General features: G+C 36.6%; 1 protein-coding gene across 1 annotated transcript in view; it reads right to left on the bottom strand.

Moving 5' to 3' along the window:
- Positions 1 to 9457: 9457 nt before the first annotated feature.
- Positions 9458 to 14330, bottom strand: part of LOC123455527 (prolactin-like) — a 51322-nt gene continuing 46449 nt past the window's right edge. Inside the window, exons 3-5 of the mRNA XM_045136356.1 lie at positions 13437 to 13544; positions 11325 to 11504; positions 9458 to 9664 (exon numbers count right to left, since the gene is read on the bottom strand). Coding sequence (XP_044992291.1) covers positions 9458 to 9664; positions 11325 to 11504; positions 13437 to 13544 — 495 coding nt within the window. The remainder of the gene's footprint in view (positions 9665 to 11324; positions 11505 to 13436; positions 13545 to 14330) is intronic.

The raw sequence follows: 14330 nt of genomic DNA, 5'->3' as shown, positions 1-14330 counted from the left end.
ATTGTTACAAAATACTCAGACAAACTACTTTACGGACAGAAGGGTTCATTTTGCCTGACAGTTTCAGATATATAGTTCATTGTGACAAGGGAGACTTAGTTTCAGGAGGTTTAGACAACTGGTAACATTGCATCTGTAGTCAAGAAGAAGAGATTGATGAATGCTAGTGCTCAGCTACATTTCTCTCTTGATTCCAGAACTCCCATACCCAGGAATGGCACTAGCCATGTTTAGGGTTGATTTTCCTACCTCAATGAATCTAATATAGAAAATTCCTCAAAGACATTCTTAGAGTTTATTTTCACCATGCACATAAAAGTTGAGGATTGCCATTACAATGAATGTCATCTGGCCTTGAAAAGAAGAGGTGTGGGCTTTCTCTGGCCTACTTACTCTAGGTGAATTTAGGGGCTAAGGTGATGCCAGGAAATTTGGTCCCATGATGTGCAGCCTTCTGGAGAACCTTCCCATCCCAGGACTGGAAGACCAATGCCAGCTCATTTTTGAGGTGGACATAGGATTAGTCATGCTATACCTTGCTCTATACCACATATACCATATACCTTGGTGTTTGTGACCCCTGATTCATGAAGTAGATGAGATCCTGTCCACTAATAACACTCTCAGCAAAAGTTTTCAGTGAGACAACAGACACTTCTGACCCAACAAACTTTTGTAGCATTAACTTAGGTGAACTTAGCCACCAAGATGAGCCTTGATGTGTACAGTAAGGGGAAAACTAAACTACCCAAAGTAACTGATTAATGTACTTTGGGTTGCTTCACATGTATTATTTCTTTTAACTCAATGCATGCTGCATTATTAGTGTGTTTGATATGCATGTGCATAAAAGTGTTTGCGGGCACATGAGTAAGAAGTGAATGCATGGGTGTCCATGTGGGTGAGCAGACCCGATGATATGTCACATGTCTTTTTCAATCATTCAATAATTCATTTTTTGAAAAACATACTCTCCCAGAATTTGGAGATCACTAATTTAGCTGCCTACAACCCCAAGGGATCCCTGTTTTACTTTCAACGGTTGAGTTACTGCTCTACCTGGATCTACAGTGGGGCTGGGGATCTGAATAAAGGCTGCCATACTCTGCAAATCAGTAGGACACCACAACTAGCACTGCCTCCTTCCATTAGGGAACGGCTGTTCAGACATTATACCTTTTCAGAGGCCCAGAGTATGGCACCTGTGAACCTTTTCCTAGAAACCCTACTTTGAGTCCAGCATAATTTCTATCATGGTTTGCTTTGATGGACCCTGTTTTCTACTTTTTTCTCCTATATCCTTTCCTAATTTCTTTAGTACTTTGCAAACCAAATTTGCATGCCAGCATGTCACTCAGACCCAATGAAGTCACTGATACTATAAGTGGGACCTTATGCTGAAGACCTGGCAAAAGAGGAGGTATTCCAAAAAGAAACACTTAATATCTTCCTTAATCTCCCAAGCTATCACTTGTTATATTTTACTTAAAAATTAATGTGATGTCAGGTATATATGAATTATGGACTGAAGTCTACCTCCAAAAGAATTCTGAAAATCTTCCATTCCCTACCTATCAAAGGAATTGATCTAGCAACCAAAAATAAGTTTAAGCCCACAAAAATTGCATGTGTAAAAAACAATAGAGATAACCTGGAATCCTCATGTCCTAACCTTCCTCACAATCATATCCTTTCATAATCTAACCTATATCTTATGACTATATGTAAATTAGAAAATGCCACCAGGCACTTGTGAGGAGAAGATATATATATATATATATATATATATACACATGTATATACACACACAAATATTTGGCATCATTTAATCAATCTACTTTCTTTTACCAATTTGTTTCACAACATTTTAAGAAAAAGTGAAACTGGGGCAATAGGTTAATGGACTTATATCATTAGGACCAGTTTGGGCTGAATGTCGACAGGTTGAAAACTTTGATTAATTTTTCTCAGTGGTTGTACTAGAGGAAATTCCCAGCAGTTGGGAATGTTCCTCTTGGTTTCCTTACCCTTGGCTGTTGGTTCATAGTGGTGAATCTGTAAAATAGAACTTTTAAAAAATATTTTTATTTTTTATAAGGAGAGTGAGGGAGAGAAGAATGGGTGCCCCAGGCCCTCTTGCCACTGTAGATATACACCAGATGCATGCTCCAATTTATAAGGCAGTTTATGCATCTGGCCATATGTGGGTATTTGGGAATTCAACCCAGTTCTGTAGGCTTTGCAAAAAAAAAAAAAAAAAAAGCATCTTTGACCACTGAGCCATTTCTTAAGCCCAAAACTAACTTTTTATTTTGTTCAGGATCCTCACATTGTTAATTTTATTATTTTTTTAATTTTTTTGTTCATTTTTTATTTATTTGAGAGAGACAGACACAGAGAGAAAGACAGATAGAGGCAGAGAGAGAGAATGGGCGCACCAGGGCTTCCAGCCACTGCAAACGAACTCCAGATGCGTGCGCCCCCTTGTGCATCTGTCTAACGTGGGACCTGGGGAATTCAGCCTCGAACCGGGGTCCTTAGGCTTCACAGGCAAGTGCTTAACCACTAAGCCATCTCTCCAGCCCAATTTTATTATTTTTTAAGAATGATCTAGATATTTGGTTTCATGATTTGGAAATCTAGTGACCTCTTGCAGTATAGAAGAGGAATATTTTGTGCTCTTCTTTCAATTTTTAAAGCAGATGCATTTGAGATGTCTATTATTTGAAGGTTTAGCTGAGATATTTGCTGAATCTTGTTTGATTATGTGATATTTACATTCACATTTTGTTCGATAGCATTCATGTTATTTTCTGTTCTGCACCATCTGTTTTTGCATTCGTTTGTTTAGAGTTTGGTTCAATATTTATCCCCACATGTTAGGTAGAAAGCCATTTGGACTCATGTATAACTTCTCAAGAACTGGTGGTAGGAGATAATCCTCCTGCACAGTTAAGGGTGGTAGTGTTGGGTTCTGATTTAATGCTCTGTGCTGTAAGATTCAGATGGCTGGTTGCTATGAAAGTTGAGTAATTACATTTGAATCTGAATGAAGTTTTTATTTTCTTTAACAGGGCTTCATGTCACACAGGCTAGTCTGGCCTCAAACCCACTATGTAGCTGAACTTCTGGTTCTATTGCCTCAGCCACTCAGATGCTAGAGTGCTGGGTTTACAAATGTGCACCAATATGTCAGGTTAATTTGAATGAGCTTAGAGACTCTCTACTGGTATTTCTATAAGAATGGGCAATGATAAATTTCTGGTTTATTTGTGGTCCCTCATAAGAATTCTAGTCATTGTCATTTTTCAACCTTAGGATGCACTCTGAATTAATATAGCTTTGTATTGTCATTTTGTTTATTGCATGTGTGTATAGTTGGCTTGATGGAGTCTGGAAATCCAAGGCTGAAGCAACAGGCAAACTAGAGGTGAGTGAACACCTGACTGAGAGATCCACATTCTCTGTGCCACAAGCAGTGACTGTCACAAAAGGTTTACACACAAAAAGAGTCAGGCTGGCTGCCATGTGGGCATTTAAGAAAGCTGTGAAATGGCGTCTGCTACTGAGGTTTTGTTTTCAAGAGATAAGGAAGCTTTAATATTCCAGTATTCATTAAATAGCAATACTGGTGTAGGAGGTGTCTAAATCATTTATTTAATGAGTGATTAGTTAGGTCATCTAGTAAGAGTAAGACATGAAGAGACACTGAGAGGTATACTCTGCTAATGTGCCAGTTTGCTTCCCACTGCTGTGACAAAGTTCTTGACAAATCATTTTAAAGGGAAAAACTTATATTTTGGCTTATATTTTCTGTGATGTTCATCCATGGTCATTTTGATTTGATGATTTTGACCTTTGTCAGCACAGCCCTTTTTTGTGGCAGCAAATGGTAAAGTGAGCATATTCATATTATCATGGTTAGAATGGGCAGCAGTTTAAAGTTCCAATATCCTTTGCATTACATTTAAATTCGGAAAAAAAAAATTGAGACAGGGTTTCAAGTAGCACAAGCTAGCCTGGCCTCAAACTCACTATATAGCTGAACTTTTGATCCTCCTGCCTCAGCTTCCTAAGTGCTGGATTTACAGCTTTGCACCGTTATCCCAGACTAATTTGAAGGTCACACACCCAACAACTTAGCCTTTTCCCCTCCGCTTCCTCTGGTATGGCTTCTACCACTTTCCTATGGTGCCACAGGTTGGGGATCAAGACTTTAAATTGTGAACTGTGGGGACATACCAGATCTAAACTACAACAAAATAAATGAAAACTCTTAGAAAATTGAACAAAAATCAAAAGACAGCAGCGTCTATGACATATATTTTGTTCTGGAATGACTTTGTTGATTAACATATTGAATTCATTTTATTTTTGCTCTTCCACAGTTATTTACAATATGTTATATTTAATTATTGAAGGAAATCATTGAGCAGTATATATTTGTTTTTCTTGCATATTACCTATGTTAGTAGAGCCATTTGACTAAACTCATTTTTTTTTTCATTTGCTCAAGTAAGAATATTTTAATGATTTCTGATTCAATTTCAGTGAAAAACAGAAAAATGAAATCCATATGCATCTGGACAAAATAAAATTGATTTCCAACATTTATTTTTCACTAAAGTCTCAAGTTTCATGACTTCCATATGCAAAATCCCCCACAGAGTCCTGGCCTGCTGATGCCCACATGTGCCCTATATCCTTGACACATTGGCTTTTGTAGAGCCCTCATTGATTTTCCTATACAGTATCAAAACAATAATGCATATCGTTTCTGGCTCCCTTCTTTTGGTACCTGCTCCCACAATACCCCAAATCAAATTAATGTTTCTATTTTCCCATTCTATCCATATTTATTTCTCCTATTAAAATATGCTTCTTTATTTTGCTTCATAGAAAGCAAGATACTCTCCCATTACTATAAATAGTATCAAAATCCTTTGTAATGCAAAACAATTATTAATCAGGAGTATCCCTATTATAGCCTGTATTAAAGCCGATAGAAATTATTAAAAGTATTGAATATCCTGCTTAGAAAAGGAGTTGGAATACTTACTTTGTCCTCATAATGTTCTATGCATCAAAACCTCAGCTTCTGTAATTAAAGTTATGCCTATATTATAAAGTAGAGTGAGATGAATTCATAAATATGGTGACTTTTAAAATTGTTATTAGTATTTCATCTTATAAAACTACATCTCGAACCCTCATGAAATGACATGGCAACACTGAAAACAACTTCTTTTTTTTAATTTTTTGCTCATTTTTATTTATTTATTTGAGAGTGACAGAAAGAGAGAGAAAGAGGCAGATAGAGACAGAGAGAATGGGCATGCCAGGCCCTCCAGCCACTGCAAATGAACTCCAGATGTGTGCGCCTCTTGTGCATCTGGCTAATGTGGGTTCTGGGGAATCGAGCCTCAAACTGGGATCCTTAGGCTTCACAGGCAAGTGCTTAACCCCTAAGCCATCTCTCCAGCCTCTGAGAACAACTTCTTGCATCTCACATGCAATTATTTTCTTGGGCACTTTGAGTTACTTTCTTTACTGTTCAGCTTACCTCCTACAGAATAGATTTTTCTTTTTTTTTTTTCCTTTAATCCTTTAATCCTTGTGGTTTCATAATTTGTGAATGATATACTATTGCATCAGTACATTTCCAAGGTTTATTTATTTCTTTTTTGATACACTGCTGGTATGCTGGCTACAGTAGGATTATATCTTCTGATGTCATGTTGTCTATATCCATAGGAAGTAGTTACCTGACCAGAAGCAGCTTATGGGAGGAAAAAATTCATTTCAAGCTTATAGTTTCTGTGGAAATTACATCATGATGGAGAAAGGAACTGTCTCATATCTCCATATATCAACAGCAAGAAAGAGAGACAGATAAAGAGAGAAAATAACAAGAATGAGCTGGGGCTGAACATCTAGTGGGCTGGACTAATCAGCTCCAGGGTCCACTTTTTGCAACACCTCTCCTGCAACAGGAATCCCACAACTCCACCAGGCTGAGCCTAAATAGGAATCTTAATCAAACATTTGAGGCTATGAGGGACATTTCACATTCGAACTACCATACTGGAGAAAAAAAGGAGAGAGCGATTCTGTTGGAAAAATGAGTGGTTGCTATATTTATATCCAATATTCATTTGGCTATTCCTTGATGACTCTATCAACACCTATAGCTGCTCTCAAATTTGTATGAAAACTTCAGAATTTAGTTAAATATCAGCATCAGACATTTTTATGACTGTACCAGTAATAACACTCCCCACAATGCTGAAACATCTAATATTCTATTTACTCATTCTTTTTTTTTTTTCGAAGTAGGGCCTCACTCTAGCCCAGGCTGACCTGGAATTCACTATGGATTCTCAGGGTGGCCTCGAACTCATGGCAATCCTCCTACCTCTGCTTCCTGAGTGCTGGGATTAAAGGCATGAGCCACCAGGCCCTGCCTATTTATTCATTCTTGAGAGAAGTAATTGGATAAGTATTCTCAGCTTGTCAACTACCTTAAAGCAATCTCAAATACAGGTTAATATCAGCGTCAGATCCACTTAGAAGGATTCCTGTGGTATCTTTATAGTGAATATCATGAGTTTTACAGGAATTTCTGGACAATCTGAAATAGCAAAGTCCTAAAGGGTATGAAATAAAAAGGTAGAGATGGGATAAACAAAATGATATTGTTGTGTAGAGAAGGAGCAAAGAAAAAACTGTAAAAAATAAAATGAGTAAAATACAAGGTATGAAGGGTGAGATGCTCTTAGAATCCTAACCTTGATAAAAAAAGAAAAACCTTCCTGAATTTTTAAATGCTGAAATTATCATGCTATATCTCCCTTCCATTCTCCCTTCTTTCCTGCATTCCTGAAAATTTGCCTTTTATTTGAATATTTTTTGCCTGCATCTATGGCTATCTAGAGCTCCAAGATCAAGTGGCACTTGGACACTCTACCCATGAGAATACATACAATTTTTTTTCTATGATTTAAAAGATTTCCAATACTTATACGGTCATTGCCTATCCAAACTAGTTTTACCTTCAAAGCCAATGTTGTATTCATCTGAATACTCCTCTGATTGCTAACTGTGATGATCCAGATATTTCAGAACATAACAGAACACTATAATTAAACTAACCTACCAACCCCTTTATTTACCTTTTGCATACATGCTACATGTCAATTTTTCTGTTATATTTTAGCCTTTTCATTCCAAAGGGCAGGAGGCTATTGGAGAATCCATACAAACTTTACATAATGTTCTTTATTGTTGAAACTTCTAATTCTTTTCTGGTCCCCATTTCACATTCTTCCCATCAGTCTATTTATGTTTCCAAGAGAATTGATGTCATTAAACAGGACAGGAATCTGGCAGTGAGTACAGTTCAATTTTAGAAAGTGTAGGTTGTAGAGTGTTTATTCCAAGCATGAATTTTAGACTTATGGTGAACCACTGGTGGAGGGCTTGATGGCAAAAGCCCTCTACTAGATGCTGATATTTAACTAAATTCTGAAGTTTTCATACAAATTTGAGAGCAGCTATAGGTGTTGATAGAGTCATCAAGGAATAGCCAAATGAATATTGGATATAAATATAGCAACCACTCATTTTTCCAACAGAATCGCTCTCTCCTTTTTTTCTCCAGTATGGTAGTTCGAATGTGAAATGTCCCTCATAGCCTCAAATGTTTGATTAAGATTCCTATTTAGGCTCAGCCTGGTGGAGTTGTGGGATTCCTGTTGCAGGAGAGGTGTTGCAAAAAGTGGACCCTGGAGCTGATTAGTCCAGCCCACTAGATGTTCAGCCCCAGCTCATTCTTGTTATTTTCTCTCTTTATCTGTCTCTCTTTCTTGCTGTTGATAATGGAGAAAATTACTCATGGGATTCAGTGAAGGGAAGAATGATATATCATTTATTTTTAATTAAGAAGATACTTTGTATGGATACATCATGAGTTGATACCATCTTTTCCTTCCTCCCTGCCCCTATTCCATGAAGAGCTCTCCTCAGTGGAGTTGAAAATGTCTATTGATGAATACAACTTTCTGATATAACCTGGGTCTACATGAATACGAGAAAAAAAAATGTTAGTGACCTCAGGATGGAGTTAGCAGGGTTCTATGCTCTCTCTGCCACTTCTCTTTCACACTGTGCCTTCAGGGCAAAGGGCGCAGTAACAAAGACTATAAGGGGTGTCACAGAAAGTAGAGCTGTGGAGAGGATAAGGGACTCTAGGCCAGGAAATTCCTCCTGATAAAGACCCTTTACCATGAGCTGTTCCTACTGCTGGCCTTCTTGAGTACTTCCCATGAAGAGGGACCTACAATCTCAAAGTAACACAATATTAGTCCTAGTCATCAATAATGCTTTGATATCACCACATTTTAATAATATTTGGATTTTTCAGTTCTCCTAATCTATCTTGTTCTAGAAGAGGAAAGTTGTCATAGGAACTGCTTATGAGCCACCACAAGAGGGGGGATGTTTAACAACTTATTAGAGAATTAAGGGAAACTCAAGCAAAGACATACAGGGACTAGGTCATAGAGAATGTAGCTATAATTATGCTAGCAGATAAAAGTACTCAAGGGCACAGAGTTTATGACAGAAAAATCTACAGGCCTTAAATATTTCTATCCTAAAACTTTTTATACTTTAAATTTGTTATGGTCTTTAAGGAAAATACAATTATATAGTGTATTATTTGCTATCTCCTTTCCCATAAATACCTAGTGAGAAGTAACTTAAAAAAGGAGAGTTTATTGTGGTTTACAGTTTTGAGGGGATACTTTCCATCATGGTGGGGAAGGCATGACAGCAGAAGCATGAAATGGAGATGGTTATTTTATAACCAGATTTGGGAATCAGAGGACAGTGGCCAAATAGCAAGTGGACTGGGCTGTAACACATCATGTTCTGCCCCAGTGACCAGCTTCATCAAGCAAAGTGAGTTTTCACAACCTTTATAGTGTTTCCAGTTAGGAACCAAGAGTTCAAATAAATGAGCCTATGAAGGACATTTTTAAAATTTCAATCACCATATGCAGTCATTGTGTTGGCTATCATTTCACTGTAGAAATTAGCTCAAATAATCTGGTTTTCATAAAGTATCTATCTTTTGGTTCATATGATAGACTAACTATAATTTCACACTTTGTTGTAACAACTTGACCTTCATCATTTTCCTGGGAGGTAAATTGTAAATTTTCTTATTTGCAACTGTACATTCTGTTATTTGTGACAAATACAATAAAACAATCTCAATGGTATTGATACACTTCTTACTAAATACAAAAAAAGTTTTGAAAAAATATCTCTTTAGATCAAGGTATCATTAAAGAGTTTCTTTTTTTAATTTTTTTTTTTTTCAAGAAGAGACCATTACAGTTAAGAATATGTTCAAGAGGTATGAAATTAGAAGAAGCTTTGAAAGGATGGATCTTCAAGAACTATCTCTGGGGCAGTTGTTGTTGTAAATGATTTGGCATTTCAGGACTTTGATATAAACCATTGTCTTGTATGTTTCAAGGCGCAGGCAATGGACCAGTTTAAAAAGAGCCAAAAAGGGAGACTTTTCTTCTAATGCCTGCAAGGATGCAACCTCCGACCAAACAGGGTAGTCCTCATTTGCTTGGACTTCAGGATAAACCTAATGACCAAAATGATAGTCAGTCTCTAATTATTTATATAGTTAACATTTCTTCTTCTTTCTTTCCAAGTGCTCCATAGATTCGAGGGAAAGCAGAAAAATAAAGCTTTGGCCAATACAATTTTTCATATATCATATTTATCTACAAACTAGAGGCAAGACCCATAAACATATTTTCTGTCAAGCAACTGATCCAAGATGAAGTATGTTCCTATTAGGAAAATGGAGAACCAGGAAGTGTGTTCCTATAGGAAAAGACAAGTGATAACCAGGAAGTAGGCACCCATGGAAAGTGGCAGATGACAAAGAAGAAGTGTGTTCCCATAGAAAGAGACAGTGGTGAACCAAGGGAAATGCCTTCCCAAAAGAAAAGACAGATGAAAATCAGAAAGTATGTTCCCTTAGGAATCGACAGATATGAAACGGAAAGCATGTACCTATAAGGAAGAGACAGTTGAGAACCAGGAAGTATGCATCCTTAGGAACAGACAGATGTGAACTAGAAAGAACCTTCCCATAGGAAATGACAGATGAGAATCAGGAAATGTTTTCCAATGGGAAGAGACAGATGAGAACCAGGAAGTATGTTCCTTTACTGTGAACTAAAGTTCCCAGAAAAGCGCTGCATTTGCTCCGCCTATTTCCAATAAGGCTGAGTGAAATGATAGAACTCTTGTGACCATGGAGAGATGCAATGTTGAAAGTCAGAGCCAAATTACTGTGGGCTACCTTTAGCCCCTTAACAGACATTTATTGCCCACCTCTGTGTCTGACCTAATATCCTGGTGACTATCAGGTGAAACCTTTTGGTAATGTACTAACAGATCACTAGCTTCCACCAACCCACAGGGTCAGAATGTCATCAGCACCTGAGGCCTATGGTGGGGATTTCCCTGCTTTACTATAACCTGCCTACCTGATGGTCAGGCAATGTATTTGAAAAGTGCCTTGATTTATGACTTTCTTTTGTTCTGTAACTGTAGAACCTTCATTATATGGTTAATACATTGGAACATAGAATTGGTGTAACATATATCTCTGTTTCCAAGTGATGGTATTATGCTGTAAATTATCTCTTATTCTCCTTGAAGTGAAAGCACTGTCTTTTCTGTCAACACTTGGGAGGTTGTTGCTTGAGCAGACTTGTGTGATTCAGGAGCACTGTGGAGCTGGTGCCAGCTGTCTCAGAAGGAAGTGTCACAGGTCCTCAGTGTTGTCTCTATAGTCCTGTTGTAATCCACAGATTCTGGTATGCACCATTATCCTTTTGTACCTTAAATTTAAATCTATGTTTCTACATAACTTATGTAATAAAGCCTTTGACAGCTAAGGCTTTCATTTAGTGCTTTAAGATACAGATAATTACTTCAGGGATGATTATGATAAAAAGATCTGCTGAAGTACTTGGGAGTTTTCCACTCTGCCTAGGTAAAATCTAACTTATTACAAGGAACATCTGTGACTTTTATTTCTATTTCTGGATTATGAGATACAGCACCATTGAGAAGATTGGAACTGCCAACTACTTGAGGCTGAAGTAGTATACAAGATCAGATGCCTAAAATTCAGTTATGCAAACTGAGTTATTTCAAAATTCACTTTCATTACTGATGTCATGTTTCAAGATAAAGCAAGGGTAAGAGGGCACATAACTGCTCACCTTCTTAAGTAGCCTATGAATGTCATCAAGAAGTTCTTCCTTGTTTTCTTTAATCTCTTTGACCATTGCTAGGAGAGCTGCAGGGGATCCTTGCATACCAGGCAGTTTGATCAATAAATAGTTCAGAGGCCAATTCCAGGAACTTACCAGACTCAGTGTCAGTTTTAGAAGGATTAGAGGCTAAGAAACCATAATTATACATCACATTAAAATAATTGCAATGTGGCATGTTTTGTTACAGTTAGTTATTTCAAGGAAAGACTAAACTAAATTATACATTTTTAATATGTATGACACATTTTTGTTGATGACACTTATAGTAGAAATATGAAATGTAAGATATTGATCTATAGTTTGCTAAAATAAAACAAATTATAGCTCATATAAATAACTACTTTTTCTAGTGAGAGATCAAACTGATCATGTCCTTGTCTCTATCAGATAAGCCTGCTTGTGAGTATATACAAGTGAAAAATGACACAGGGTTGCCTTTAACAGCAGCATTGGTAGAAACTACAACAAGGTTCTGACCCCTAGTGTGTGGTCACTACCAGAAACCTGTGATTGAGAATATTTCCTGTCTTGATGACTGTTAACCAATCTAGTAATCATGAAAAGGAGTAGAGAAGAATCCGTGGATATTGAAATGGAAATGTACAAAGAATATGAGAGAAAGAAACTGGCCAAATGGGGAATAACAATTACAGAGTGCAGGGAGAACTGCGGTGTGTGAGAGTGAGGGCTTGCGTCAGAAGAGGCCCCAACTCCCTTTCTCATTAGGCACGTGTGGGGAAAAATATTATAGGTAACCTCTTATAGGCCCTGATTCCTTATTTCATTTGGTGACATTCAAATAAATTTTTGTTTAAGTTTTATGAGAATTAAACTCAGTGATGTCAATAAATGTTTTGTGAAGTGTCTGGTAATGTAGCTCTCCACAAATATAAATGTTTTCTTCTACATTTTCCTTCACTCACCCTTATTCATATCACATTGTGTTCAAATTAAATCACCTTACAATAAGCTATGGCAGGGAGACAAGAGGGACTGATAATAAAAATTATAAACTAGAACTACCATAGTATGTAGAACATCCTTGTCACAACTAAGGCCAAAGTTGCATCTTGAGGAGCATTATTTGCAGGACCTTTTAAAATATGTTTATTTATTTAAGATGAAGAAAAGAGAGGAAGGACAGAGAAAATGAAATAGATAGATAGAAAAATAGATAGATAGATAGATATAGATGGATAGATAGATAGATAGATAGATAGATAGATAGATAGATAGATAGGCAGGCACCCCATAGCCTCTTGCTGCTGCAAATGAACTCCAGACACAGGTGCCACTTTGTGCATCTGGCTCTATGTGGGTGTTGGGAATCAAACTATGCCTGCAATCACTAAGCCATCTCCTGAGCCTAGGACTTTCTATTTTAAGAATATTTTTATTTATGTGTGTGTGTGTGTGTGTGTGGGGTGTGTGTGTGTGTGTGTGTGTGTGTGTGCCAGGTTCTCTTGTTTGCAAACTATTTATCTATTCACCACTTTTGTGGCTGCTTTATGTGAGTACTGATAAATTGTATCTCAGTGGACAGGTTGTACAAGCAAGCACCTTTTAATCCACAAGCCATTTCCCAGCCCCATATGTACAGTTAAGACATAGGGTAACATATAAAAGTCACAGACATATGAACAGGTAAGTATGAAGATGTAAAACAAGGTGACCATTAAAGTTTGAGAATAAACAGATTGATGAAATGATGATCAGTAATGTACAATGTCATTAGTAACATATAATAACTATGATAGTATTTATATTTCTTACACATATACAAGTATATTTGCTTAACCATGGATGTGCAACTCAGTTCAGTGTTTCCTACATAATGGACCATTTGTGAGCTATCTAAACATTTACTTAGAATTTCATTTCACTTATAATTTATCAACAGTTTTACTTTAATTTCTAACTTTGCATTTCTATTATAGTGCCTGTGATGACCTATGTGATCACTACACTATTGCAGTGGCCTATGTTGATCACTGCACCTATCATGGTCTAGGCAGTGCACTCCAGCTGTTTTGGTCAAAACCTGAGCTAAGGACTTACTTGGACCCGGTTAGCCTGTCCCTTGTTTCTTGGAGCACGGAGGGAAGTAGTGTGGCAGGTGCTGAAAGCCTGGACAATAAGGTTATCACGCTTAACAAACTTTGTAGCCTGCATATAATAATAAAAAAAAATCAGTTGTTCTTTTGTATCTGAGTAAGTCAATACATGACCATAATTTTATTATATTTGAGATATTTGCAATTTTTTAAAAAATAGGTTCTACATATAAACTGAAATTGAGACATTATGAAAGTGACAATTTTTCTAATATACGTGTAATCTTAGTTTCCTTCAAATAATTTTCTAGCATCCCCCCCCACTCCCACTCTATGCCATAATCTTTTTTTGTTACCTTTCCTCAAAGTTGCCTTTGAAAGGAAGTGCTACAAAGAGCAAGGTTATAAAGAACTGAATATTTTATGCCATAGTCATCTTCCTCTAGTACTTGAGAACCATAGGATAGTGCATATATATTATAATATCTTGCTATTATTGGTCCAAACTAATGTTTCTTTGCCTGAACATTATAGAGTTACACCCTTTTAAAAAAATTACCATTGAATACTACTGAGTATGTACACCTTTACTATAGGAAGTACATCATAAGTTCAGAATGCAATTTAGTTGATTGTGACAAAATTAATCATAAGGAGTTCACCATTGTTAAGGAAATATTAAACAATGAAAAAAGTTTAAAATAAAAAGTATTAAGTGATATTTATCTATTAATGAATATATAGTTATTTTACAAAGTATTTAAAAAATTATTTAAAGTATCTGTTATTTAAAACTAATACTCATAGAATTTGTGAAAGCATACTGAATTGTTAGAAAGACTAAAGTAGGTACTGTCAGTTATGCATGAAAAATGAAAGAAAAAACAGAGAGTAAAGA

The sequence above is a fragment of the Jaculus jaculus genome, chromosome 17, assembly GCF_020740685.1.
Source record: "Jaculus jaculus isolate mJacJac1 chromosome 17, mJacJac1.mat.Y.cur, whole genome shotgun sequence".
NCBI lineage: Eukaryota > Metazoa > Chordata > Mammalia > Rodentia > Dipodidae > Jaculus > Jaculus jaculus.
This window is presented reverse-complemented; position numbering and strand designations above follow the sequence as displayed.